Source organism: Marmota flaviventris, chromosome 9 (genome assembly GCF_047511675.1).
Source record: "Marmota flaviventris isolate mMarFla1 chromosome 9, mMarFla1.hap1, whole genome shotgun sequence".
Classification (NCBI taxonomy): domain Eukaryota; kingdom Metazoa; phylum Chordata; class Mammalia; order Rodentia; family Sciuridae; genus Marmota; species Marmota flaviventris.
The window spans coordinates 17500933-17511947 of NC_092506.1; the positions used below are offsets into that span (position 1 = coordinate 17500933).

Consider the following 11015-nt stretch of genomic DNA (forward strand, 5'->3'; position numbering starts at 1 on the left):
TCACCACCCCTATTCAGTACAGTATTTGAAATTTTAGCCAGAGCAATTAGCTACAGAAATAAGTGAAAGAGATACAGATAGAAAGTGAAGATATCAACTTATTCCTATTTGCATAGAATATAATCAACCCTAAAAGCTCCACCTAACACTAAAGTGGATAGACTGATTCAACAATGTAACAGGATATGAAATCAACATAAAAAATCAAGAAGTATTCTATATAGCAATCAGGAATCTGCTGAAAAGTAAGTCAGGAAAACAATTCTATTCACAATAACTAAAAAAACAAACAAATAACAATGACAACAAGAACACCTAGGTATAAACCTAACCAAAGAAAGAGGTAAAAGATCTCTGTAGTGAAAATTATAGAACTCTGAAGAAAGAAGACACTAAAGGATGGAAACACTACCCATGTTCTTGGAGAGGTAGAATTAATATTCAAATGGCTGTATTTCCAAAAGAGGTCAACAGATTCAATGCAATTTCTGTCAAACTACCAATGGTGTTCTTCACAGAAATAGAATAAAAAATAATAAAATATATGTGGAGAAACAAAGACCCTAAATAGCCAAAGAAAACACAAGCCAAAAGAGCAATTCTGAAGGCATCACAATATCCAGTATCAAATTCTGCAGCCATAGTAATTAAAACAGCATGGTATTAGCAAAATAATAGACATGTACATCAATGGAATAGAATGGAGGCTCAAATACAAGCCCTCACTGATACAGTCATCTGATTATGGATGAAAGTGCCAAAAACATACACTGGAGAAGATAGCCTTTTAAATAAGTTTTCCTGGGAAAACTGGATAACCATTTGTAGGAGAATGAAAGCAGATCCCTACCCCACATCCTATACAAATATATACTCAAAAGGGATCAAATATCTAAGACCAGAAATTTTGCAACAGATAGAATAAAAAATAAGGAAAATTCTTCAACATGTAGTCTCAGACAAACTACTTGAATAAGACCTCTATAGCTCAAGAAATAAGAGAAATAATTAATAAATTGGATAACATCAAATTTAAAAAATTCTGTACAGCAAAAGAAAAAGCAGAGTGAAGAGATAACTGGGAGAATGAGAGAAAATCTTTACTAACTTCACTTCTGACAGAAGACTAATATCAAAAATACATAAAGAACTCAAAACACTCAACAGGAGCTGGGGTTGTGGCTCAGTGGTAGAGCGCTTGCCTAGCTTTGTGAGGCTCTGGGTTCTTGTCTTAGCACCACATCCAAATAAATAAATGAAGGTCCATTAACAACACACACACACACACACACACACACACACACACACACACACACACACATATATATATATATATATATATATATATATATATATATATAGAGAGAGAGAGAGAGAGAGAGAGAGAGAGAGAGAAACTCAGCATTAAAAAAAAATAATAATAATAACCCAATCACTACATGGGTAAATGAACCAAACTGGCACTTCTGAAGAGAATTGCAAGTGGCGAATATCATCTATATGATAAAAACTTGAACTGATTTAGCAAATAGGGAAAGGTGTATTAAAAATATAGTGAGATTTTATTTAACTCCAGTTAGAATGACAAACATAAAGAATGCAAACAATAAATCCTAGCATGGATGCAGGGAACAAAGAACTCTAATACGTCACAGGTGGGAATGTAAATTAATGCACTGAATATAAAAAGAGCTTCCTGCAAGAAACAAAAAAGTATTCTGCTGCCTCCATTCCTTCATAATAACAAACCATTTTTTTTCAGAGAAATTGATAAGACAATGCTAAAACTTATGTGGGCAGGTTTGAATATCAGGCTTGTTTGTACAACAATATGAGAATAACAATGAGTACTCAATTTGTTAGACATTGAACATACAGTAAACCTCTGGTTGTAAAATGTTTTTGGTAGGCTGAGTAATAAAGAATTCCAAAGAACAGAAAAATTGCTAAGATGTTGAGCCATCTCTCTGGAAACTTACTAGATATTTTGTGATTTATATAGAATACAATGTTTGCATACTGTGAAAATCACCAGATTGTTTATTATGAAATGTAAATAATAACAAATGCTGGTGCAAAAACAGTACTCTCATTCATACATTGCTGGTAGGACTGTAGATCAGTACAATCACTATGGAAAGCAGTATGGAGATTCCTCAAAAAACTCAGAATGGGACCACCATATGACTCAACTATCCCATTCCTTAGTATTTATTAAAAAGAATTGAAATCAGCATACTATGGTGACACAACTACATCAACTTTTAAGCAGCACAATTCACACTAACTGAGTTGTGAAACAGCCCAGGTAACCATCAACAGATGAATGGATAAATAAAATGTGCTACATACACAATGAGTTTTACTCAACCCAAAAGAAGAATGAAATTATGGTATTTGTTGTTAAATGGATGGAACTGGAGAATATCACGCTAAGTGAAATAAGCTTGACTGAAAATCAAGGGTCAGATGTTTTCTTTCATATGTGGAAGCTAGAGCAAAAGGGGAAAGGTGTGGGGGATGGATACCATAAAGACAGTGAAGATTAGTGGAGTAGGAGATTGAGGAAGAGAAAGGAGTGAAAAGAAAGGGGAGAAAATGCAGAAAGAATTTGGCAAAATCACATTATGTATATGTACAAAAATACCACTGTGAATTCCATCTTTATGTACATCTATACCAGAAATTAAACATGTATAGATGAGTGAAAGGTAGACCAATAAGAGTAGAAAAAGGCGAATATAGGGAGGGAAGGGGGAAGGGAAAGGGGGGCTGATTTGGAGTAAATTAAATTTCACTTGTGATTATGTGAAAATTAACTATTGTGTACAGCCATAGCATACCAATAGAAGCAAAAAAAAAAAAAAAAAAAAAACAAGAAAAGTGAAAATTAATCTCTAGTATTTATGTTCTAAATTTTAAAATCATGGAATCTCAAAATCAATTTCTGAGAAAAATATATATTTTGATTAACACATAAACTTTTCATATACATATATGTTATTCTTTAATAAGCCCTCTTTACTACCCCAGTCACAATACCATACAAGTTGTTGAATGAATTGATGTTGGCCTCCTTCAGAACTCAGATCTTATTTCAGATCTTAAAATTAATAAGAACACAGGCATGATGCAAAGGGACACTTCTCCATCCCATTATTTGCATTGTTTTATTCCAGAACAGGACAAGACATGAAAAAAAAAATCTGCAATAGAAATACAGACATTTAAAAAAAGGAAAATAATATTTGGGACACAAGAGATTTATGAACACTTAAGCAAGTGTAAAGCCACTCAAAATTTTGTGATGGAAAATCATGATGATGGAAAAGTTCCAAGTCCCATGGGCTTTTGTGAGGCAAGTATACAGGTTCATGATCTCTCAGGGAAACCTCTTTATATTTCAGTGGAAATTGAGGAGGAAGCTTTGCTTCTTCATTTCTTTTCCTGAGACATGTTGAAGTCAGCACTCAGCAGTAGTGACAACACTGCCCCTTTCATCTGCCAGGGATGCTCTTTCTCTCTCCCTTAAATGCAGAATGAAGAGTTGGAAACAAATGTTTTTTTTTTTTTTTTTCATTTTTGCCATCACTGAATGGACTGTTCTTCATAGAGAGTAGAAAATTATCACAAGGATTATCAAGGAACTGATTCATGGTGAGATTCTTAATTCACAGTTTTGCATTTTCAGAGAGGATTTTAAACTATGATGTAGTGCTTAAAAGTGTATGTGTTATGACCAGGTACCATGCTTAATACTATGCATGGGCCTGCCAAGGACTGTGGCACTTGAACTAGCTTACTAATCTTTCTGGCTCTCAGACCTCTCATCTTTAATGGACTGCATTTCCAAGTTAAAAGGGTGTGTATGCAAGTGAAACAGTACACAAGGAGCCCACTGAACAGCACTTGATACATGAAAGATGCCCAATAAACAACAACAGCTCACAATAGCAGCTCTTTTAAATGAATCAAATCTTTGTACACCTGGAGTAATGTGGTTAGGAGAACCTATTTCTTCAAAACTAATGTCATTACAACTATATTTAGATTTCAACTTCAAGTTAAATCCAAGTGACCTAGAAATGTTACAAGTGCACATTTGTGTCCTATCTCCAACAGCATGTTCTGTGTTCTTTCTAAATATAATTTTGTTGATCCCTCATCTTTTAATGTTTTTCCCATCCTTATATTTCAGATTAAAATATGGAATTTTCTGAAGCCATATAGAGAATGCTAAGGTGGGGGTCTGATTAATTCAACTGTTATCAGACCTTCCACATTGATGTAGAATGTGGCATCCATTATATCAACAACCACAAACTGTCAGATTGAATGGGGAAGGACACTAAGGTAAGAAAGAGGTACTAAAGTCACAGATTAGAGTCTTCTAATTTAATTCTGTCCATTTAATCTTCCTTCAGTGCATTTGATGTTATGAGTAGCATTAGGCTCCTCCCTGAGAATTGTTTAGGAAAGCTCACAATAGGAAAAAAAAAAGAAGGTGTAAACAGAGAGATGGATTTCTTCTTCCAAAATCCCAAAAGAGGAAGAGTATAAACATTGAGACATTTGGGGAAACCAATAGAGCTACATTGAAAGGAACAAAAGTTACTGAAATCTGAAAGGAATGTGTTTTCCTGGTAGTCATGAAAAGGAATATGCTTTGAGAAACACATGAGAAATAAACCTTTATTGGTAAATAATAACATTGAATAAAAATTACATATATATATGTATATATATATACATATATATATGTATGTGTGTGTGTATATATATATATATATATATATATATATATATATATATATATATATATGGTAAATTGAATGAACTTGCAGGTTGGCTAATCACAAATAGGATTTTAAATTATTCTTCTATTTTGTAATAATATTTATTTATAAATCATTTATTGAGACTACAGATGTAAATGTGACTTATACACTCACATATACACACGTAAACGCATCTGAACTTTACTGGTAAAGTGAGTTACAAAGCACTACTTATAATAATGGATTTACTACTAATCTCCCTTTTAGGTTTGAATGTTATATGTACTTCAACTTGAAACAGAAATTCTGCTTTTTTTTTTGTTTGTTTTTTCAGAGAGATGGATGGTAGAATGAGTTTTGACTAAAATGAATGAGAAGGAAACAGTGAGCAATGTGGGCAGTGAACAAGTTGGCAGGCAAACTTCTCCAGGTCACCTCCCCAGGAGATGGCTCAGAGCCCACAGTTCAGCTGCCAGGGGGCCCTGAGCAATCTCAGGAAGCTCCAGGATATCCAAGGGCATGGGTTTTCAGGAAAAAAAAAAAGCCATGAAATATTCAAGGAGAAAAAAGGACAGAATGTAATAGAATGTGAATTTAAAATTTATAACAAAATAAATGCATAAAGGATGGGGAGGGCTAAAGCCATTGTATAACAGTTAATAGAAAGTTTACAATAGTTTACTCTTCTTTTAATATAAGATGCTTTTAAATATTAGCATGTTAATTTCACCTTTACAAATTGTTTTTTCCAACCTCTTATCTTCTTTCTGAACTATTTAGATGAAGAATCTGGTACTGTGGTTTTAAATTCATGTCCAATTTTAAATGTTCTAATAGTAATCAATTTGTATTGTGAATTTAAACTCTATCATTTTTATATTTTTCCCTTACAGATTGTAAAATTATATTTAAAATATCTGTGCAAATAGGAAAAGTCATTAGAAATTTTCTTCTTTGATAGGTGCAAAGGCACACACACTTGGAATCCTAGAAACTCAGGAGACTGAGGCAGAAAGACCAGCCTGAGCAACTTAGCAAGACCCTGTCTCAAAACAATCAAACAAACAAACAAACAAAAACAAGACAGGGGATCTGGCTCAGTGGTGAAATGCCCCTTGGTACATTCCCCAATACCCCCCCCTACACACACACACACATACACATGCACACAAACAACATACTGCAAAATGCTTCACCTTCTCAATCTTCACATTATTAATTTTTGCTTTATTCATAGCATCATATGAAATTAATGTGTAGTAGTATAATTTGAAAAAACAGCTTAGTTTCATTGGATATTTTAGATACTTCACTGTTTCATATTAATACATTATTTTCTGTAATAAAGCTTCTCCATGTCATTTCAATTTTATTTATTTTTAGGATTGTATTACTCATATAAGATTATGATTCCAGAAGTATTTACCAACATGTTTTGTAAAAGGTTACATGAACAAACCAGTTTCATTGCAATTTTATTAGGTGTAACTAATAACAGCATGATTTTTAAGATACATATTTTATTCTTATGCTAATTCAGTTTCTAGTTTATTTGCATTTGTTAATACTGCTTAAAAATAATGCCAACATTGATATTTCTCATCTTCCTTTTGATGCATTCTTAGTAAAACTGTTCATAATGACCATGAACTTGATTCTTGGAGATCAAGAAGCTGGACAATTGGTACTATAGCTATTGTATAGTAGAGGAGAGAAGAACAAGGTGGTTTGTTCAAAGACACTTGACGACTAGATGATGAAACTAAAATTGATGGCATTTTGGTGGCAGAAAATGAATGGTTTTTAATTTATTTTTTATTTGGAATAAATTCAGATCAAGAGAAAACTTACTCAGAGAGTACAGAAATTTCCTGCATATTTCTCATGCAGTATCTCTTAATATTCTCATAGTTACATCTGTCAAGATGATGAAATAAACATGGATACATTACTCTTAACTAAATACCATTATATATATATTTAGTGATTTTTCTACTGCCGTGATTGTTCTGCTCTAATCTATCCAGGATAACTCATTGAATTTAAGACAATTACTTGAAATCATGAGCCATGAGCACATTATTTTCCAACTTTAGGTTTTTTATTTGACTAATGAATGAGTTGGTTTGTTTAGATTGTATGTGTATGTTAATTATTTCAATTCTAAAATAGTATTACTTTTAGAGCACCTCAGGTAAAGAAAGTGGAGACATAAGAAGTGTTATTAGATTCACATAGGACCTTTTCTTCCTTCCTACCACCAGCCTTCTTGGCTTTGTTGTTGTTGTTGTTCAATGAGGCCACATGCAACAGGAGTAGATACATGTGGGTCTGCGGTTACAGTAATTTAAGGTCTATCAAATTTTCAAATATTCAGGGTCTACCAAGGACCTTTAAAAGTGTCACACACTTAAAAACAAGTTTTTCACTATGACTACCCAAAGGAAATATTCTGTGTTTAATACCCATTAGAAGAAGAGTAAAAGAGAAGCCTAAGATATGATGAGGCAAGAACTTGGAGAAAACCTGATGCTATCTGTGCTCTGGGTCAGGGGTTGGGGCAGGTCACTCTCCCCACACCTCATCTTCCACAGTGCTACTGACTATCGATGGTTTTACATCCAAGTCTTTATCTGATTCTCACAAGAAGTCGGTTGACAGATGTGCTTATTAATCATAGGCCAAAGAGTTTTCAGCTCATGGACTTTTAAGTAACCTAGTGCATACAGTGGAAGAGCCTGGAACCATGGTTCTCGCTGCTTTCACTTCATTCTCTTCCTGCTTTGCCCTGGGGTGAGCTGACCAAAGGCAGATTCCAGATGGAAATTTTTTCCCCTATGGTGTATCATTATTGTAAATAATATGGGAAATGATATGGTAAATGATTTCTTGCCTTATTTCAATTAGTCTTATGTCAACAATCAGAAGTAGGCATTATTGTCTCTGTGAAATTCTGCTCTAATTTTTAAATGATGAATTTAAAAACATAAAACTTTTATGCATACTTACATCTGTAGCCAGGCACTTTTCCGTAGATCCTTGTTTTTTGTGAAAAAAAAAATAAGAAAGAAATCATTAAAAAGCTCATTCAGAATACAATTTAAAGAAACTTTTGAGGAGTATCCATGAAAATCCATATTACTTCTTCTACTTATAGATGCAATAGTCTCCAGGCCAGAGATGGCTTGCTATTCACCTCAGCCCACTTCCATGACAATGGCCGACTGACTACTGCAATTAGAGTCCATATTTCCTCATTACATAGATGAGCTTCAGAATGCTTCTGAACAAGTCATTTCAGGAAGTCACAAGTAAATGACCAAAGCTGACACTCAAGATGAAACTACGAATCTTCTCAATCACATGTGGATGCTTCCATTCCCCGTTTTAGACATTCTAATAAGTAAAGATTCATCTCTACCTTAAGTCGGTTCGATCTCCAACTCCTGCCTCAGTAAATGACTTAACTTATGCTCTCGGAAACACTAAAGACAATTTTGCATCAGGGTGCATCTAACTATTGAGAACTATAAAATCATAAACTGGTATGAAGAAAATATTTCTTTATCATAATTGTAGTTTAGCAGAATAGCTTATCTTAAAGTAGACATACTTTTTATTAGAAAACTTATTTCTCAGAAAGCATGCAGAATCAAAGTTTCATAACTGAGTTTGTCTTTCTGGGGCTTTCACAGAATCCTACTGTCCAGAAAATAGTATTCGTTGTGTTTTTGTTGGTCTACATTGCAACTATTGGAGGCAACATGGTGATTGTAGTGACCATCCTCTGTAGCCCTGCACTGCTGGGCTCCCCCATGTACTTCTTCTTAGCATTCCTGTCCTTCCTGGATGCCTGTTTCTCCTCTGCCTTTGCCCCAAAGATGATTGTGGATTTGCTCTATGTGAGGAAAACCATCTCTTATAAAGGATGCATGATTCAACTTTTTGCTGAACACTTCTTTGGTGGTGCAGAGGTGATTGTCCTCACGTCCATGGCCTATGACCGCTATGTGGCCATTTGCAAGCCCTTGCATTACTCTTCCATCATGAACTGGAGGCTCTGTGGCATTTTGGTGGGGGTGGCCTGGACAGGGGGCTTCTTGCATTCCATCATTCAGATTCTCTTTACTTTCCAACTGCCCTTTTGTGGGCCCAATGTCATTGATCATTTCTTATGTGACTTGTACCCATTACTGGAGCTGGCCTGCACTGATACTCACATCTTTGGACTTTTTGTGGTTGCTAACAGTGGGTTTATCTGTATTATAATATTCACCATGTTGCTTGTCTCCTATGGTGTTATCTTGTTCTCTCTGAGAACACACAGTGCTGAAGGGAGGAGGAAAGCTCTGTCCACCTGTGGATCTCACATTGCTGTTGTGGTTTTGTTCTTTGTCCCATGCATATTTACATATGCAAGACCTCCTTCTGCCTTCTCCTTTGACAAAATGGTGGCCATATTTTACACCATGCTAAGCCCCTTACTCAATCCTTTGATTTATACTTTTAGAAATATGGAAATGAAAAATGCCATGAGGAAAGTATGGAAGAGATTGGTGGTGGTTTCTGATGAAAAATAAAACTATTAAACTTCATAAAAATAATATAATAAGTAACAAATTCAAAATGGTCTTAAACAAGAAAAACTTGATGAGACCCTCATTGTCTCTAAAGTGGCAACACAATTCTATAGAAATGCCAGCACTGTGGGGTCAGAGATGATGTTTTCCATTATCTTTTTAGGCATTTATTCAAGTTTGCAAGTCAACATCCTATTATGTTAGGTTGAAGGTAATTGAATTTTATGCTTACTTAGAATCTATTATATTTTAAAAGGAAATAAAAAATACTTGGCAGATTGCAGACCACTTACTCCATGCTTTGTTAAAACTTGTGGAGGGATCACAAAAGTATCTTAGAAATTAGAGACAGATACTTCAAGTATTTCAAGAGAAAAGAAATTTTGATTTAGGATATTGATATCAGTGATGTTGGAGAAAAAACAGCTGGAACTCAGGAGGGGCATTCAGAAGAACATTAGTGGAAACTTCTTTAAGTTTCTTCTGTTATGTGACCCTGTTCTTTAAGATGGGTCCCTTAGCATCTGTACAGGTTTAGTCATTCTTGAATTTCATGACAGGTAGACCCTGATGGCCCAGACCTGCATATGGAGGATGAGCTCCTCTCTGGTCAGCATAATTCATGTCAATCATGTTTGGAGAACAAGAGGAGGCAACTTTCATGGAGGTCTTAACAATGAGTATTTCTTATTCAAGTACAATCAAAGGGAATTGAAATACGACATAAACAAAACCAGGGCCAACTGTGGAAGCAGAGAGTTATGTTCTCCAGCCTTAAAGAGGAAATTCAGAGGCACCAGAGAGGAAAGGGAACTTTAAAACAAGATAATATTTCAATTTATTTGATATTTTAATTTTTATGGCTTTCTGTACCCAAGTGACAATAATTCTATTTCAACAAATATCAATACAGACATCATTCAAATTTATACATCATATATGTCATTCTCATAGTTAAGGTTGGTTGATCTCAGGTTGCAATGTGGCTTCCAGAATAAATGTATTTAAAGTAAAATTGTTCAGTTTTCCCTAGCCCATCAATACCAATAAAACTCCTACTGAATATTGTGGGGTTAAAAAAAACCAAAAAACACTAAATCTTTCTGGTCTTTCCCTTGCCAGGCCAAAAGTAAAAGAGTGTGTGAGAATCATTTGCTTCCCCAGAATAAACATGGTAGGGGTCAGGTAACATTTCACTGTTGTTGTAAATTCACAGAGAGATTAAGATTTAGGGTCTGAAACTTCATCTGGACAATGTGAGTGTCCTGCAGCAGACCAGGTGTGTGACACATGTTTAGACTGACCTTCACCATTCCCTTTTTTCTCCATCATCTTTCTGTCTTTACAGTAGGTGTATCATGTCTCTTCCATGCCCACAGAAGTACATTGCTCTCTACAAACTCAAATCAGTTTATTCATCTCTAAGAGCTAGCTCAAGTAATGCAGACCTGCTATGACTGGCTCAATGACTTTAAGAATCTGTAAATCCAAAATTTCAAATACTATAAAATGTTATTCTGAACTTACTGCAGTGACCACCATAGATTGTATCTGATCCATCATAAACTTGAAATAGACCATTTTTTTTAAATTTTAAGACTTAACCCCTCATTGTATACTCTGGTATTGGTACATGATTAAAGAAAACAAAACTTTC

General features: G+C 34.6%; 1 protein-coding gene across 2 annotated transcripts; it reads left to right on the forward strand.

The window, feature by feature from the left end:
• The first annotated feature begins 6391 nt into the window (after window positions 1-6391).
• On the forward strand, window positions 6392-9358 carry LOC114093639 (olfactory receptor 4C15-like). 2 transcript variants are annotated; one of them, XM_027936473.1, is made up of 2 exons: window positions 6392-6402; window positions 8437-9358. In XM_027936473.1, the coding sequence occupies exons 1-2, from the start codon at window positions 6392-6394 to the stop codon at window positions 9356-9358; spliced, it is 933 nt and encodes a 310-aa protein (XP_027792274.1). The 2 variants fall into 2 exon arrangements, with proteins under 2 accessions (XP_027792274.1, XP_027792275.1); XM_027936474.2 differs by lacking the exon at window positions 6392-6402 and having other exon boundaries at window positions 8423-9358.
• The last annotated feature ends 1657 nt before the right edge of the window (window positions 9359-11015 follow it).